Source organism: Hypomesus transpacificus, chromosome 10 (assembly GCF_021917145.1).
Source record: "Hypomesus transpacificus isolate Combined female chromosome 10, fHypTra1, whole genome shotgun sequence".
Taxonomy (NCBI): Eukaryota; Metazoa; Chordata; class Actinopteri; order Osmeriformes; family Osmeridae; genus Hypomesus; species Hypomesus transpacificus.
The window spans coordinates 1,573,331-1,592,592 of NC_061069.1; the positions used below are offsets into that span (position 1 = coordinate 1,573,331).

Below are 19,262 nucleotides of genomic sequence, written 5' to 3' on the forward strand. Positions count from 1 at the left end.
ATTTGAAAATCAAACTGTTAGCCAGTTCTACATAAACTAGCTCGCGAGTCGTGACCCATTCATCTAACATGACATTTCGCCGTGATTCACAGTACAAGTGAAAATATTAAATAATATCAAATATCAAATAGCAAATATTCCATAACTAGTGACGGAATGTCTGCTTTGAACTTGTAATTGCTGCTGAGATATTGAACCATCAGTTCTACCTAATAAACAGTAATGATATATCCCCTATCTCCTTTCCAACTGTTTCTCCATGGCATAATTTACAATAACAGCCTACAGATCATCACCATCATCATCACCATCACCATCACCCCCCAACCCCATACCCATCACCATCACCAGGGCCACATGATCATATTACTGGGGGTGTCTGGGAGGCTATGCCATGACTGCTTCTGCTAGCTACACTCAGGCAACCTCCGCCAGAGAATATTAATTGAGAACAATTTCATTATCCTCTGCCCGAGGCCATTACCCTGCCCTACTCTGAGGGAGAAGATAGCACGGGGGAAGGATGCAGAAAGCCCTAGAACTTCCCTTTTGCAAAACACTGGCAATTAATCTCCAACTCTTTCCTGTTTTCCTCCAATGACACCCCAATGACACCAGAAATTAGGATTCTGAGTTCATTTACAGGACTTTCTTCCTTGCTGCCTTCCCTCCAAATGCTTTGGTGTGCATGAACTATCCTCCACGCTCCTCTGAAAGCCCAATTTCCACATATCGGGTGTGCGGGTTGATGTGACAGTGTGAATGTGTGAGCAGTTGTACTCAATTGTTTCAGTGTGTGGTAGACTGGATATTCGTCCCACCGTGGTAGTAGGGCTACAGACACAGCTTGGGTTGTTATATCAATGCTAATTATTGTCAGGATCCATTTCCTCTGATCCAGCCAATTAGAATCATGTAGACTAGCTGGGGACATTGGCGGCGCAGACAAGCCGGGCCCACTCGCACCTCTACTCTCCGAGTCATTGTTGCAGATTAGTCTGAAGTGCTGTTCAGGGGGTTTGGGGCAAACCGGGGAGAGAGGGACTATCGACGCGTCTCTACCGGAGTGTGACGGATCACAGTCAAATGGGAGGAGGGGGGGAGACGAGTCGGAGAGCGATTAGTGCCGTCTGTCTGTTTGAGAATTCCATGATTGTTGCCGCAAACCCAGCGTGACGGGCTAACACAGGGCGTCTTGATTAGCGGGTTTGACGGCGGAACCGTCGGTCGGGGACGGGGGGCAGACGCGGGCGGGGCGGGAGAGATGGCGGAGCGGGGCCCTGCTGTAGCTGCCGGTGCTCAGGGTGGCAGGAGGGGGGAGGGGGGGGGGGGGGGCAGGAGGGGGAGCGGGGGGGAAGTGGGCAGAAGGGGGGAGCGGGGGGGGGGGGGGCGGCATGAGGGGGAGCGGGGTGGCAGGAGGGGGAGCCGGGGCAAGGCCCCGTCTCGTTGGCTGAGCACGACTGCTTGTGACTTATGAATAGTTAATCCGGAGCCCTTTAAATACACACATCTACACCTCTGGGGGCGGCCGAGCGGCAGAAGGGAGGCGATGCGTGTGCTCTACTGTGCTGAACCGTCTTGGGAGAACAGCACTAATATAAATGGTGTTATAAGGGAGCAGTGCTCGGGGGAATTGGGGCCTTGCAGTGTCAATGCAGCACAAGTGTTTGAACAAAGAAAGTCAAACGTTCCAAACGGGATATAAAGAGGGCGCCGTGTCATGTGATTCAGCCGCTCTGATTTGATAGGGCCTCAGCATCTGCACTAGGGCGGCGGACCAAAGAAGTATGGGTGAAGGGTTGCCAGGTTCTAAGGTTGCCAAGTTCAACCTGTTTGAATTTAACACATAAACTAGTTTCCTGTCTCCACCCCCCTCGACAATATCTTTAACTCAATCTCGCTGAAGCAGATGCCAGTCAAACTCCATCTCATTAAAAGCTCGAAGTTCGAGAGGTTCAGGATCTGAGGGAAAGAAAGAAAATCTCTCTCCACACCTCCCTTCTTCCGTGGGCTTGTTTGGGATATGAGATACCCTCGCCCCGGCCTTTTTACCTTTGCGATATAATCTTGTAGGCGTCCGGGAGGTAGCAGTTGACATTCTCCATCTGGAAGGGGTCAGCGTCGCAGATCTTGTCGTCCGTCCGTCCGTAGTTGGCCGTTTCGATCATGATGACGTCACTCCCCGGGCAGCGCAGGTCGATGGCGTAGCCCTCGCAGGAGAGCTCTCTTCTCACCAGGCCGAAAGGCAAGGCAGCTCTGCTGAACCCTGGAGGAGTGGGAGAGGAAGGAGGAAAGAAAAGGGTGGGGTGTTTATGATGGGCGTAAAACTTTATAAGCATGGAGGTGCAGTGAGAGTCAGATGCAGTCTGAGCCAGATGGCTGCGCGGTTAGGGAATCGGGTTATTAATCCGAAGGTTGCCGGTTTGATTCCCCTGGCTGTGCCGAATGATGTTGTGTCCTTGCAAGGCACTTGTTGCCTCGGGGGAATGTCCCTGTTCTTACTGTAAGTCGCTCTGGATAAGAGCGTCTGCTAAATGGCTAAATGTAAACGTAGGCGCACCGGTGACAGAGTGCGTACCACGTAGGCTAAGGCCTTATCACAGGGGCTCGGGTTCGAAGCCGGCCCAGGCCATTTCCCATTTCTTCCCGTCTCTCTCTCTCTCTCTCCTACATTTCCCATCACTCTGTAAATGCAACTCTCACAATAAAGCAGAAAAGGCCAGAAATATCTCTTTAGAGGTTCATAAGCGTGCAGTGGGCCTATAGTGACAACAGTCGAAACAGGTGGTAGCACATAAACAAGGCTAGAGGGAGAAAGGCAAATTAATTCAATTTCTTCGCTCCACTTGTTGGCAGAGGCCTCAGATGTTAAGTCAGGGAATACAAGAAGGAACTGTGAAAAAGCGCTGGGAAAATACTGAGACGACACTGGAGCACACCCTCCCACCCACCTCTCTCCCTTAAGCAACACACACGCATACTGTAGGTTCACTCAGAAGTGCTTCCCTTACAATAGGTACATGGTTCCTGATTTGTTTTTTTGGGGATACTTGAACTGTTTTTCTATCAGTGGAGTAAGACAGAAAAATAGCAGAATCTCAGCAGCATGGAGTGTAATCTAATCCATTTTACAGTGTCGGCAATCGAAGGAGGGGCCGTCTGGGGTCCACACAAGAGGAAAAATCTATACGTGGGACTTAACAGATGTGAGCTCAACTAAAGAGCTAGGCTTGGGAAAAATTAAATGTTTCACAATTAGTTTTGTTCCTCTTCAACAAATGATTCCCAAAACATGTATTTATTTTCCTAGAGAAAGTAAACGCCAAACCATTAATGCTTAGAATACCAGTGAAAAAATAAATTGGTGTGTGTGTGTGTGTAAGTGGGGGGGGGGGGGGGGGGGGGGAGAGAGAGAGAGAACAAGAGAAAAACTCCACAAAGAGAAGTAAGAAATACTGAAAGTGTAACTGTCTATTAGAACTTGGATACAGTACAGTACTTGTCATAAACTAATGACGAGTACAAAACGACTTCAGAGACAAGGATTAAGTCCAAGTACAAAAATGCAAATGCACTCTGTTGCAAAAGTGCGAGGCAGAGCACCGCATGAACTGTCAATAATCACCATTGTTCGTGGCAACAGTGGGTCCCAGAGGGGGCAGCTGCCATTTGTGTTTTCTGCTCCGCGCTCCCCTAATTAGCCCCGCTTTCAGCCTGTTACCTTGTTCATGCTCCTATTGGCTGCGCCGCATTGTCATGTACTAACACTAACCACCCCGGGCTCGCTTTGCACCCTCGCGCTAATTACCCTCCCACTTTTGACAGCCGGGGCTTGACGCAATTAGTTTGGTTTAAACCTCAGAAAGTTGAAGTGATTCCTGCTTGAAATTCCTACCTCGCGACCCCAACCTCTCACGCTCGCTCCTTTTTGGATTGTTGGGCCTCGCTTCATTAAAATTATATATTCAACGGCAGCGCAGCCTGTCACATACAGTGTGGACTAACACACGAGTGGGGGGGGGGGGGGCAGATATAGACGGACGGATGGACGGCGAGATATACACGCACGATGACAAGACCTCCAGCATTCCGTCGCTGCATTACACCATGATGGATCTGCTGGCCCGTAGATTCTGCTTAGCCTGGGTGTTTAGGGTGGATTAATGGAGATAGCAGTGTGGGGCACTGCTGTGTGTGTGGGGAGGGAGTGGGCTTCCCTTCACATCTTGTCCAATAAGTAATAGGAATGACGACCATAATTACCCGCGCTTTTCAGAAAAAACCTGTCCAAAATAGTGAATGATAAAAAGAGCAGAGCGGGGCCCTGCCTCGCCACAAAGACTAATGAACAGTCCGCTCGGCCGTTGCTCATGCAGCGAGTGACAGGTTTATCACGCTGGCTACAGAGAGCAGACAGAAAGAATGCGTTTCATGGGGTTTTTAAACAGTGACTGGAGAACACTCCTCAAGACTGTACCCCCCCCTCCCCACCCCCCTCACTGTAACCTCCCTCCCCGAGCTCTCTGGCCATCCATCAGTCTGCTGCGGTGTGATTGCACACAGCTGCCAACAGAGGCCTAGCGATTGATTAAGCCTGGTGCTCGCCTACCTCCTTCTTTCCTTGCACTGTATGGATCTCCCTGGTCATAGGGCACAAGGACATCAATTAAGGGGAGTATCTTCACCGTGTGCCGGAGGCCTATATTGGACAAATTGCTGGTTCCCTCAGCCCCAGATAGACCTGGGCTCATTAATGGATGTCTTAGCTTCCAGTCATTGGACAGATAATGACAAAAACTTCGAAAGATTTCAGGATTTTATTTACTTAGTCAGTAGAAAATTCCTGCTTTTACAAAAATGCCAAGACTACTTTTGTGGTCTGAAGCAGCCATTTCAGTCAAGGCTGCCTCATTTCAACACAGCCCCTAAAACCAGGCCTTTACCGGGTGCTTTATCCACCAGGGCTATAACAAGTAGTACTTTTTCTTTTGGTTTTTAAGTTTGGACCTGCAAACCATGGGAAAGTACTTTAAATGTTGCAAGGACATTTCATGTCAGCGTAGTTCAAAAAACATGCTGAAACAGTTCAGACTTTTTTTTGTTTTTTGTTTTTTTTTGAAGGGGGGGGGGGGGGGGGGGCGGGGGTGTGTGCGTGTTTGTGTGCGTGAGTGTCGAAGTCTTCAGAATGTCTGAGAAGCTTTTCATCTTTGGGCTCCGTGCTTGGTTCGACTGCTCAACTTCACAGCAGCATACAGGCAGGCACCAGCCTCAGTTCAGAAACCAGCTTAAGAAAGCTGGCAGGGAGAAACTGAGGGTGAAACACTGCGGCTCCTCAGTCTTCCCCAGTCCTCCAGGCTAACATGAAATCACACCAAGGCTGCACCCCAGCCAAGTAAATAATAAATTATATGGAATGCTCAATCAAATCGCCATGGCAACTGCCTCAGCTGGGACATAATTGGCTGTGATCCCCTACTCCGGCCTTGTTGACACGGAGCCTTATCAGGCATTCTGGTCAGTGAATGACTGGGAGAAGAGTAGCTTTTCAGGTCCCTCCCCCTGACCAGCGCGCTAAGCCTGCTACTGAGCTCAAGAGAGCAAGGCAGCGGCCAATATTGCCACTCAATACCGTTGCATTCTGGGAGTCACTTCTCTTTTGCAGTCTGTAGGCTGTAATTCACTGGCAACAATCCCTCCTCCATAATACATATTTTGTTTTCTATCAACACCCTTGAAATTGGAATTGGCACTGTGGCTCAGATGGGTGAAGCTGAAAAAGCCAGTGCGGCAGTGGCACAATCTATGGCTTTCAAACCCCGGAGAAGAAATGCAGTGATTAAGGGAGGTCTGATACAAAACTATCGACATTTGCCAATCTAGGAAAGAGCTGTAAAGAGCACAAGACCAGACACATACTGTCATGTTTAGGTCCGTCCTTGCAGTACCTTTCCCAGGATTGTTTTGTCCTCAGGAGGCCTATCCTTATTCACCTTTGACCTCCCCCACCCCTCCCAAACTTCCCTCCACCAAGCCCTCAGACGAGGGGAAGGAGGGGGGGGGTGGAGAAAAGTGGTGGAATGTTTGATCTGAGTCGAAATACGGGGCTGTTTTTTGGAGGGGGAGACTGAGTGGCGAGGGCTGGGGGCAGACAGAGAGAGCAGGCGTTGGTTGACGCTTGTCATCCTCCATTAAGGCCCCTTTGATTGGCTTTTGTGGTCCTGGAAACGGCAAACAGCTGCATGCAAATGGCTCTGTTCCCTGAGGCTGGGCCCCATTGTTCTGTGCTTGACAGGGACTCATTCTCAGCGGGATAAAGGAGGGTGTAGCCTTTAGTCGGATCAGAGTGGCCCCATAGTGGACACAGCGGGAGCGCCTCAAGATTTGTTTGTCTTTTTTGTCATTTCTTTCTCAATATTACTGGTAGCCAACATCTTTGGAAGAAAGAAAAGATCTCAGAGTCAAGCATTCCTCCAACTGTGTGGATGCCTCCATAATCCAATATCCGGCCTGAGAGCCGGCGTACACTATGTTTTCCAAAGATGAAGTCAAGATTTCCAAAGGGAATTAGAAAACAGGAGAGAAAGAAAAAAAATGGAAAGCACATTTGAATGCTTAACATGTGAGAACAAAACCAAAGTTTGGGCTCTTTTTTACCCCTACGGTCTTTGTTCCTCCTCGCAACAAAGGAATTAGAATTTTTTTTCTTAAAGTTGATGATGGTGAGGCAATCAACCTCTTTTTACATGTTATAATCTTTTCTGTCTACCCCCACCCCACGTGCTTGCACTGCGATTGTTGTCTGATGTGCTGAACAAAGTTATACATCCAACCTTCTCAGGCGAGACACTTATCAACTCGAGGGAATAAGGTGGAAGATGAGGGGAGAGATTTGGGACTTGCAAAAATAACATCTGTTTGTCAAACACATGCGATAGCCTGAGCAGAAGCATGACCACAGCACCGTGGCTACAATTTCATTTCAACCGCCAAAACGTCATTGTGAAAATCTACAAGGACATATGACACGCAGCCCTCTCTCGACCCTTACCTTGCTGGGAATGGTTTCTAAAGACAGTGTCGGGCAAGACCACAAAACCGAAGGCTAAACTCTGCTTTCCCAGCCAACTGCTATCAAACACTCACAATTCCGATAGAAGTGTTCGAAAATAAACCCGGAACTATGATCCAGTCCATTTGTGGTGAAAGACACGTTCAGGGCAATTGCTTTTTTTTTCTTCTTCTCTTCTATCTCTCTCTTTTTCTCCCCCAATCTCTCTCTCTCTCGTGGTGCAAGAGCACACCGTTGATGCTTCAGGTTCCAAATTCACTATTTGTATTCATGACCGTGATGCTTTCTCCAGTTCATCTCCTGGGTGATGTTTTTTTTTCCCTCCCTCCAAGAACAGTGGGTGGGCAGGCAGAGGAGCATCCCATGTATTGCATGTTGATGCACGTCTGCCAGAGGGGGGGGATTCTTTTTTAAAGAGAAGGATTTGTCATATCAGCTGGGCTAAGTATTATGGAGCTCCCCCCCCCCCCCCCCCCCCCCTCACCCATCCCCCCCTCTTCCCCAAGGTGTAGTCTCTTTATGCACTCAGGTGGGTCTATTCAGACGGAGTGGGATCCTGTCACGGCAGATGCTTGGGTGCTGTCCCTCATCCCACTGCTGCTCTCCCTCTCTGGCTCGGGGTCAAACGCGCGCATGCAGGTGTGCTCACACGAGAGCCCCCCCCCCCTTCGACCGTCCAAAAACATCACAATCTCCACTCTCTATTTCTCTTCCGAGAGAAATCTCTTTTAACGTCGAGACTGGGTCTTTTTTGGGGGGGGCCGTCGTGTTTGCGGCGCGATATGGTTGCCCTGCATCGCCAGTGTTCGCTCGGAGTTTCTTTGTCCAAGTTCAGTGGCTCTGTTTAATTCCTCTTGCTCGGAGGCAAGATGGTCTATTCCAGCTGTGGACTTTCTCACATCAAGTACTCCCTAAAGGGAGTGAGCATTAAGACCTAGGCCCTGGGCGAGCATGGGGTTATCTCAGCATGCCTGTTCAAACTGAAGCTCCTCTTCTCTGTCAATGGACTGAGTGACCTCTGACCTCCTGGAGACACATCTGAGCAAGCCGTCTCGGGAAGAGGAGCGCTTCATTACATTGCTAATGCATATAATCCTTGAAGGCCAGTGGAGGGTCGTCCATTAATATGACTCATCATGATAGGGATGACACACGGCAAGGATTTTGAAAATAAATCCGCCTCTCCCTTTTGTCTTTCCCATCTAACCATCCAGCTCCACTGCTGTGGAGGCCGGGGAATTCCACAAGTTATGCGAATAACACACTCCCCTCAAAGCGATACAAATATCTGTCACAGAGGCTAAACATTTAACAGCAAGCAAATTCTTATCGGGAGTTCAAATAAAACACCCTATATGCACAGGGGAGAGAGACATGTTGACAGAATTAGTTCACCGCTATACAGGGGAGTAGCTGCATATTGTTCACAGGGTTCATACTGTTTACGTTTGCTTTTCTCCAGCAGTTGATGAAACGCACAGAAACAACAGAGTCTGGAGAAGAAGCAGGAAAAACGCAAATGAATCTCCCCTCTAACACCCGCACGTAGCGAGCAGCCAGGGCGGAGTCCTGGTGCCTTGATCCCCTCGGAATGATTCTGCTACTTAAACTCCCTGAAAGGTCCATCGCTAACCCTCCCCATGCCAACCCTCCCCCCTGCCCCTGCACTTCAAACCCCAGCTGGGCTTAGCAAAGGGCTAAGGTCCCCCGTTGGAAAAGTCAGGTGCCTTCCCTGAGGGTGGGATGGGCTGGTGGGAAGGAGGAGGGCAGGTTCATCACATGTCTGCGTCTCTGTGCTTGCTTGCTGAGGCAGAGTCACCCCCCCCCCCCCCCCCCCCCCCCCCCCGTTCCCGAGACAAGCCCAGGAGGCTCCCTCGGTACGACACGTAGACAAGAGTGTCATGACGAGCCGCCACCAGAACAGAGATTACATGGCTTCAGAATAATGAGGCTGAGACAGCCAAGGGTGACTGGGGACGGGGGCAGCCCAGGAGACTGCAGGGCTGTGCCAGTACACACACGCGAAACACACACCTCAGCAAACTCACAAACAGACACACATGCCAGCGTCCACTGCCACAAACACACGGCACAATAAAACATATTCATAATGGTATAATCAATTGTGTTTGGCTTGGCTTGGCATGTGCGTCCTTATAGGGCCATGGCCTTAACGACTATCCAATAAGGTGCCCCTCCTGGAGGCTTGTCCAGGAAGTCAGTGATAAACAGACACATTCCACAGCATTGGGCCCTGCTATCTCTGGAACACTGACCAGTTTGATTGACTGGAGTGTGATGACCTTGCCCCCGCCCCCGCCCACACGGGGCCCAGTCAATACCAACAACAAGCAGGTCCCCTGATAAGAGCCACGGGCGAGGGACCTTGGTGACGGACGCTTTCCTGCCCTCCTCTTCGACGAGGCCATTGTGCCCCGCGCGCACTCAAGCGAGGAATATGCTACAAGAGGAGGTCAATACTGATAACGTACGGCAAACAAAACGTCTCTTTGTGCCACACTGTTTTGCGGGACGTTTCCCCCCCCCCCTCTGCCTCTCACTTATTCAATTTCCTGCACAGCGGCAAAGGGCTCCCTTATCTTGGACTGTTTATACCTGAAAATCACCCAGCTGCCTTTTGTTTGCAGGTGACCCACCCTGGGGTGACATTTAATTCCTGGACAAAAAAAAAAGAAAAAGGACAAAAAAATAGTGTTGTCATGCTCTGTGGCCCCAGCTTGCCTGGAGGGATTACCACTGAAGGGATGGGACAGAGCTGCATTCATTCTCTCCAGACAGAACCGGCAGACTGACCGAGGCATACACAAACACCAGGCCACACGTGCACAAGAGACAAGGCTGGCCTGCAAAGGCCCCAAACGGGTTTTCTTTGAACCTTGTTTTTTCCCCCCTTTACGTTTGGCCGTTTTCGGTGCAATTCTGATCTGTTTCAAACACTCTCCATTATCTGTCGACGTCTTGGAGAAAACAAACATCTGCTGTGTAAATCACATGTCGCCGAGCCAAGCGTGAATTAACATCGCCGCTTTTTTTTTTTCACTGCAAAAGTGTTGAGAAATAAATGCCAGTGACAAATGTGTCTCAAAGTGGGGATAATGTCTGGACAATCTTCACATACTGAGAATATAATTGTAGGCCACTTCCTATTGAAATCTGAATGCAGACTTTAAAAGTATCCTCTTCTGCAAACAGGATGTTACTTAAAATGTCATGACAGAGAAACTGAAGCCGTCTTAAAACTGTGTTTGCGTGCAGGTATAAACAGCTGAGACAGGATTTATTAGCCTTGTTTTCGTCATGGCTTCTCTTATCTCTTACTCTTCCCAGTATATAACGTGCCTTTGTTCTTGTTTGTTGTCGAGCATCACACGTGTTTATTGTTCTGCTTATCGTTAACTAATGATAAATCTACCAACAAGAAATCTTTGAACAAAAGGTATCAAGCAACACGAAGGTAAATACGAAGGTCCTGTCAACTTTGATTTGCATGTCTTTGTTTCAGTCTATCTATAATTAACACTCTTGGCAAACATTTGGGAATAAATTGAATAAATACAATGTTGCAGACCGGCGTGGTCTGATCATTGGGTTTAACTTTAAAAGCTTTTCCGTTTCCTCTCTGGATTAAATACAGTACATTGTCTTGACAGCTGCAAGTCCTGGGAAGAAGTCACTTGTGAAAAGCAAATCCGAAAGTTTACACTCTGAAGGAGTGTTACTACAGGGAACACTAAAGCTGGACTGCTGTGTTATTTGCACAGAACTGTCTGAGTAGAGTCAGTACAGAGCCCATGCATTTGGGTGGAAAGAGTGAAGGAGGCATCTGGTCCAGTGTTTATACTCCTGTGACTTAGAGGGGTGTGAATTGAGCAGGGTTGCGTCGCTGCCAGGGTGCCAGATTTAAGGCATGCTTAGCAAATGAAATCAAACTGTCAGAAACTGTAGCTCTCAGCCTATTAGATTGAGGGCCTGTTCATCATCGAAGCCATATAACAGGGAGTTTTACTATCACATGTAAATACACAATAAAGCAGGCCTCTCCCAAAGGCGTGCTCTCCTAAATTCTCTTCGCGTACAAGAACATTTTTGCTGTTTTTTGGTTTACCGAAGACCCACTCAGGAAACCAGTGCGGCTCTAAATCTGGAGTGAGCCCATCCAAGTTGATATTGCATTTCGTTCTTATTTTCCCCGAACCAAATTCAGATCCACACTTTGTACGCGACACGGTCTCATTTTCGTCTCATTCCGTGGTCGTGTCCAACACACCACTGTATTTCCAGTGTTGTTTGAGTCATCCCTGAAGCCCAATGTAGGAAACAGCCACAACAAATACATTTCTTTCTTTTCTTTTTCGGCAAAACGGATTTTGACATTCAAACGCAAATCCACAAACCATGTGACAGATGATATGGGACAGTGGGTGTCATGAGAGTCATTAGTGGAAGGAGCAGAGCGTCGTGACAACAGAATGAAGAGTCTGGAGGAGATGTGTCTTTCAACACCCCCCCCCCCCCAACCCCACCGCCACCCCCACCTACCAACACGTCCGTCATGGCCAGATTAATGTCCGGGTGATAAAACCAGTCTTGTTTCATGGACGGTTTCACATTCTGGCAGAAAGTCCACAAGAGACTGATAAATCAGATCTTTTGTGTGTGTGTTTTCGTTTATGTTTGTGTGTGTGTGTGTGTGTGTGTGTGTGCCTGTCTTTGCCACGCAGTTTGTCCAGTCATCTGTGAATCTTCCAATGGCTCTGTTGATCACTCATGATATCCCTGTCACAGCCTCATAGCATTCAGATAGGAATTATAAAACCTCCAAACTGAGCGTAGCCCTGGTTGACAGACAGGATGTCTGGGCCCCAGGGCCAGACTGGAGCTGAGGTACAAGGGCCATTCCCTTTGTTGGACTCAGACTGGAAATACCAGTGTGGTGCACAGGGACGGCTTCTCCATCTCCAGTAGCTCAGGACTAATGGTGTATGACTTATTACCCATGTCTGTCAAGAACTGTTCATAAATTAAGTACAACATTAGGTGACAGGGTTTCACTTCTCGGTCAACTATTCTGATATTCTCTCATTTGTGTGGAAGAGCAATAATGTTCAAATTGGTAGAATACTTTAAATATTTAAACTTGTGTGTCAAACCTCTGCTACATCTCTGTAATGCACTTGGCAAACAGAATTAGAGTGGGCTGAAACCGCACCTAAAGGAAAGTTCCTGAAATGCAAACACTTGTTAGGCACAAAACAAACATGGTTTCTTAAGTTATCCAATCCATGTCCACACAGAGATCACACAGATAGTACAGACAAATGGCACCATCTATTTAATCTTCCTCGTGTTCATGTTTGGATGTTTCAGTGAAGCTTCATATGAAAATCGGCATTACCACACACGCACACACAACAGCCAGCTCAGCGTCTAACACAAACAAACCGCAAAACATAATCCACCCAAACATGGGCTCCGCTTCTTTGAAGATCACAATAACTGGCATTGTGAGAAGCTGGCAGGTATCAGCCTGTGTCCTGGCCCTGCCTTTGTGGTTTCTCACTCTGAACCATGTGAACATCCATCTCCATACCTCTAACAGAGGAGGTCTGAAAACACCTCTGAACAAACCAGCTCATCCATGATCCAGTTAGCTTCTCAGGCAGTGTCAATATAGAGCACTTAGATCATGTCTAGAAGAAAACCATGAAAGAAGATAGCCTATGTGAACACAGTACACCCAGAAAAAGAGGATTCCTCTCGCCGGTTAAAACGTCACTTTAAATATATGCCACCTACCCTTCGTGAAAGGCACATCCTGGCTGATTGTCTCTTTGAATTGAAATAGAGCATGTTATGCTAATACAACTGTGACTGCAATTTCTTGGTGTATCTAATTAAGGCCAAGGATATTTATGAATGGGTCTGATTAAAGGAAAAATCAGAATTTTCCACGCATTCGTCTTGGCATCACAATCGATCCCCATTTTGAATCATGTCCTTGACATTTTTGATCACATCCTTCCTTCCCTTTACTTCAGGAAACGCGAGTGGTCAATAACTAGCGGGAGGAAAACACATCCTTCCCGCTCAAGTAAGCCATTAAAGATGTCTGAGCAGGAGGAATGTTTTGGGTGTAAATGATCACACTGTGATCCTATCTGCCAGCAAGAAGGGCAGTTAATTACGGCGAGGCCTGTTTGTCCCAGGCATCCTGGGATATGTTCCATACTTCCCAAAAATGCCGGGCCTCGGGGGCCAGGCAGGGTGAAGGTGAGTGACATGTGGACGGCTCGCACGCTGCTTTCAGAGGAACCCGCACACACATTCCTTCATTGATGAATGGGCAAATATGCATTCATACAAGCAGAGAGCCCTCGCGTCAAGTGAAACCCAAAACCTTGGGCTTTCTGCATACCAAAGCAGAGCCTCCCGTCTGAGGGGGGAAAACGAACGGGAAGCACTCGGCCCAGGCGGGCTCCGGAGCTCAACAGACCACAGTCCTGTTCTTCACAGGCTCCTCTCACTGGGATGACTTTCGCCTTCTGAGTCACAATCTCTGAACGCTTTCATACGGTGGTACAATGGTTCAAATGTACAAAGAAAATGTATCTCTGTCACCGAGTCTGACAGTTTGTTACAGCGCCATCTCTCTTTGTTAACAAATCACTTCCCACAGCTCGATCCAAATACAGCTCGGGGACAGGGATGCTGACGACAGTTTGTAATAAAAACAGGAAAACATTTCAGAAGAAACCTCCGGAATGATGCACTTTGACATATTGCTGTAATCAATGCTTGGCACACAAGTATGTGATTTCAGTCTACTTTGTTTCAGAGTACAATGAGAAAGAAAGGGAACGGAAATGTAATGATTGTCATTAAGCAGACATACCACCATCAGGGATTCTGATGGGTATATAACAGAAAGAGTATTTTAAGACAAAACTTGTAATTACACCCAAACATACTAATCAAACGTGATGGAGGGAAATGAAATACAGCCTTGGGGATGTCTTTCCACAACATTCTAGAACATCAGTAATTCTCTCCAAAAACTCCTGGCTTTGGCAGAGTGCCAGCTTGATGGAACCAGGTGCTCTGTCTGCTCAGATTGTCTAATCAAGGTGCGTATTTAGACTATGCACTGGCAGCATGTCAGAGGGAAATAAACACTTGGATAGGAGACAATCGTCCACTTTAAGTAAACAAGGCAATTTCGAGACAGGAATTGCCAATGTCAGTTCTTTCTAACAGATGTATTTTTGTCCAGTGGTACATGGTGTATCACTATCTATACGAGACAAAAAAAGCAAAAGCAATTAAAAAAAACACATGAACCTGTACCATTGCATCTCAATGGTACAGGCTCAATGGTGGCTCATCTCAATGGTGGCTAGAACCTATATTTACTATAAATTAATTTGTTTTTTTTGGTCTCTGGAAAAAGTGTTGGTACATTGAGTAATAAGAGATGTTTCATATATATTCATGGGAGCACAGGTGTCAGCCGCATGTGATAACTTACCTTCGGAACAATGAAGGTAAATGAGAGTGAGCAGCAGCCAGTGGAACAGGGAACACCTCCACTGTGTTGAGGCCATTGTGCTTTCAGGGGAAATGGGCTCCAGATGACTGCTGTCTGATGGTAGTGCTTCAACGTTTTTGCGGACGGGAAAAAAAAAAACACGGAGCGAGAGAGCTGGGAAACGTCAACGATCCGTGGTTCTCAGAGAAGCCTCACCAGTCATCTTCTCATCTGCAAGAATAGGAAGGAGAAATGGTGAGGATGGGAAGAAATGAGTAGCGCAAGACATTCAAAATCACCATCATCATCTTTGTATAGGGCCGTGCCATTGCCATTACTGCTGGGAAAACATTCCGGAAAAGATTTCATGAGCTAGAGACATAACCATAGACATCACACATATCATTCAGTCAACATGTCGTCATTTTACTTGATGTTTCCATGCTGCTGGATGGGTGCTCCTCAACAAATAAATAAATCAAACACAGGGCGAGCACTGTAGCGGGTGTGCGTGCTCGCTCATACTGATCGCGTCCAAACACACGCAAATTCTTTGCATTTTAGCTCTCGCTGGTGTGTGAAAGCATGGCCGTTCATGGCTGACTGGACACCCAATAATACTCGCAGTGCAAGCGGCTCCGGTGCCTTGTAGGCGTACAAGGCAGAACAGTGCAAAGCACTTGTCTCCCCATCCTGTCTCATCTTCTCCATGTTGCAGTCTGAGTGTTTACACCCCACCCCCCCACCCCCATCTCCCCCACCTTCACACTCGCCTACCCTCCCCCCTCCCCCAACCTCTTCCACCTCCCCCCAGACGAGCCTCCGTGTCCCATCCCCACAGGAAAAGGCCTGTCGCTCAGGCAACGTGCTCGGACAGGACACCATTAATGCTACAGCGTCTTTGTGGGCTACTTTTGTCTCCTTCCTTATCTCGAGGGTCGGCACAAACAACCCAGACGGCTTTGTCTGCCTCGGCAAAGGTTAAGAAACCCAGACATGACACACCAGAAGCTAACACTCATCAGAACACAAGTTAAATACCGGGTGGGAGAATGTGTCAAATACTGTTCACACAAACGCACAAACATGGCTACACACACACACCCACAGCCGCACACACTCACACACACACACTTCCTTTTCCCTAAAGGTCATATTCCCTGGTGTACCACATCCGGTATATTCTCGGTACACACGGACCAACACACATTCATCTACATCGTACACTGGATCTCACACTTTGAAGTTAATTGTACGCGGAATAGAACAACTTTGGTTTCCATCTGCACTTCTGCTCTCTAGAGTCACTTGTCAGCCACCGTGATTATCTTATAATGAAGCTAAATTTGAACAGCCCAGTGCTGGGCTGTGAACACTCACTGGGCCTCTCTAATGCTCGAGGATATTTCTGCCTACATAAAAGAACCACAAAACATTGGGAACTACCACATTAGCATACAGAGTTATAATCTAAATTGCCATTATGGGTTCATTGCCCAATTCCTGGCTGGGAATACAGTTTATAAAAGGCAAACTGCAGGCCTGTGTGAACCTGATGGCACCGAGGGTATTTATCGTTGTTTGAGGTCACTTTTGCCAAAGGATCGTGCCACACGCTGGGCGGTCTGGGCCGTCATTTCTCAGTCAACCTGAGGTGATTCGATTGAGTGTCATGTGATTCTATTTGTCCCGAAAATTGCTTATCTAACCATCGCCGACCGCCACATCAGATAAGAAAAGCCTGCAGTGAAAAGTGCAGCTCTGCCTCTGGCCGCCTGACAAGGCTGCTGCCGCCGCCGCCGCTGTTTCTGCTCCTAATAATCTCCCGTCTCTGAGCAGGGCTGTCACCAGCCACGCTGGGCAGGAGACCACGAGTGTTTTTCCCCTTTCAAATCTCCCGAGGCCCCACGTGACCGTGCCCTCCCTCAGCGCTCGGCCATTTATCATCCCCAAATATGAGTCTGGCGTTGGGCGTGGGGCTCATGCAGGGAACCATAATGGTGTTTGTCGGGTGGAAACCGGAGCATGGTGGTGGGTTGAGGAGGAAGGGGGCCAGGCCCCACGCCACCCCCCCCTCCCACCCCACACCCCTCCTGGCATGCTGGGCGGGCGGAGACGCTTATCCCCTCCAGACACCAGGGGGCGAGGGCCAGCCTGGCCTGGGGGTCCTGCCTGCCCGGGGCCTTTCTCCCGATCAGACCCACCCGCACGGTCGCCCCGCTGAGTAACATGTTTCCATTTTCCCTTAAGCTGCCTGAGGAGCGGGCCGGGCTCATCCCCCCCCCTCCCCCCCCCCCCTCCCTAAACACCGTTTTGTTTGGTGGGGATTTCTGGACTGGATTTGGTCCGACTTGAGATAAAAGGATTAGCCGATTAACATTAAGACGCTTTTCACGAGTGCTGACAGACGTATCATAATTTGACATCGGGGGGAAAATGACGGGAGATGCCGGGGGTGGGGGGGGGTAGCGGTGTTCTCAAGCAGAAAATGATTTAAAGAGGTAAGTGAGGCATGGTTAACCCCTCAGAGATTGTGGGGGGAAATTATCTACAGTAGAACTCCCTCAAGCGTGGGAATCGAGGTTACTTGTTGCTCAACCAATAATATACACATAACATCCACCCGCAGAGGCAGATGAAATACTGTAGGCCTTCACAGTGGTGGCCTTCCTGTCAATGTGCACGTTAAATCTAACAGCATGAATGTTCACAAACCTGATGTCTTGAGAGCCATCAAAAGCTATTCATGGGAGTGACTTCATTCAACAGTCCCATCGGATTCGAGAGGTATGCATGTGAACCCCGTACTCTGTATTAACGGTGTTCCTTGACATGAAAAAAAAACTGTCAGAGGGATGACAAATGACACGCAAACATCCACAACATCTGTTTTCCTTTTCACCCTCCCACCCATAGACGGCGAGAAATCGAGGAGACAAATTCATCATCGGCCTCGAGTTTGGGGGGATAAGGACAAACTACAACCTAATTTTTCATGTTATCAGTGGAATGGTAGGAAAGCAAATAAGCAGCGAGCCTTTAAAAAGGGAAGGCAAGCAATTAAAATGTAATTAGAATAAATGGATGAAGGCAGAGACAGCCCCACACACGTCCTAGCATGAAATACGAGTCCGGCTTGAGACAGCAGGCTGAGTGAATGTGACGCTTCTTTGACAAAGCTTGTAGCTGCCTCTCAAGCTAGCGAGGCGGCCAGTGAAAGAATAGCCTGGGAGAAAAAAGAGAGAGAGAGAGAGAGAGAGTGACACAGAGAGTTAGAGAGACAGAGAGAGAGAGAGAGAGAGAGAGAGAGAGAGAGAGAGAGAGAGAGAGAGAGGGAGAAAGAGAGAGAGAGAGAGTCTCTAGGCTTTCTAAGATGGGAAGGACTGAATGGATGGGAGAGGGAGAGGACCAGGAGAGAAGAATGGAAGGGAGGAGAAAGAAGGGGGTGGTGGGGTCACAGAGGAGGATTGACAGCTTGTGAGTGTGGCTTGACCCCCCGGGTTCACCCCAAAGTATTCTCAACAGGCTTAGAGAAGGGGAAAAAATAAAGCCCGGAATGTTAATTTATTTTCAATTGTCATTGCAGGGGAAGGGAGAAATAAAGAGTGCATATATACATATCAAGTGAGACCTGGAACAAAACTATAAGTAGGAGTGTAGTGTAAGCTTCAAAACCTACAAGGGAAATAGAGACGTGGCTCGGTCTGTGAATGCTGGACCTTCACAGCCACAATGCCCTGCCCTTCGCTCCCCCAGACAATTTGTGTAGCTGCCCCCCTCCTTCCCTACCCTCCCTCCCTACCCTCCCACCCAACCCCCACCTCCCCCATGCCCTACATTCAGCACAAAAAAGCCTAATATGTGAGAGGGGAATTTCAAACCCAAGACAGAGGTTGGTGGGTGTCTTTGAGGACGAGGGGAGCAGGGAAACCACAGGCCGCGTGTCTTATGTTCCGTGTCCTCCATGTACCCTCACGCTCCCGGGGGAAAGCGCTCTGTCCTGACAGTTCCTGTCAGGGATGCCCTCTCTTGCCTCTCTCGGGGACGTGATGTCATTTCCTTGACTCCGTCTGTGGGCGCACGGCGCTCGTCGTCTGCCGCCGGTGACGGAGACGGCCGCGCGTCAGCCGCGCCAGTCAGGAGGGAACGCAGCGGAGCTGAGGAGATATTTTTGGGACGGGGGAGGCGGCGCGGCAAACAGGCATCGTAGCTCCCTCCGAGCCCGACAACAGTTGGTCTTTCTCAAGGTTCTTCACCAACTGACGGTGAAGATAAAGAAGATGGAGTGGCAAGGGGCAGATAGGTGGCAGAGAGGAGGAGAACAGATATACTATGGCGGGGAGGAAGGGCTTAAAGAGACAGGATACTAAAGCCTGCAAAGACCTTTAGCAACAAAATACAGTGGCTAAAAGAATACATATATATATATATACACACACACACATACACACCACCAGTGCGGAGGAGACAAGCCAACGTGTGTTTGGAGAAGGTTCAAAACTAAATCCACGAGATAAAGACACCACGGACGCTTCCTGTCAACTCAATCTCAGCATCCCCGACCCTATTATCACCGATCACTTAAAATCACCCCCCCAGAATAACAAGTACAGAGCCTGATTACTGCCCTCGGAGCCTGCGTTGACA

The 19,262-nt window shown here is 48.5% G+C and overlaps 1 protein-coding gene across 5 annotated transcripts in view; it reads right to left on the reverse strand.

The window, feature by feature from the left end:
• The window catches only part of LOC124472165 (adhesion G protein-coupled receptor L2-like), a 63,156-nt gene that overhangs the window by 35,439 nt on the left and 8,455 nt on the right, over window positions 1-19,262 (reverse strand). For all 5 annotated transcript variants that reach the window (XM_047026845.1, XM_047026846.1, XM_047026850.1 and 2 more), the window contains exons 2-3: window positions 14,616-14,846; window positions 2,053-2,266 (exon numbers count right to left, since the gene is read on the reverse strand). In XM_047026845.1, coding sequence (XP_046882801.1) covers window positions 2,053-2,266; window positions 14,616-14,691 — 290 coding nt within the window. In that variant the 5' untranslated portion in view covers window positions 14,692-14,846. The remainder of the gene's footprint in view (window positions 1-2,052; window positions 2,267-14,615; window positions 14,847-19,262) is intronic.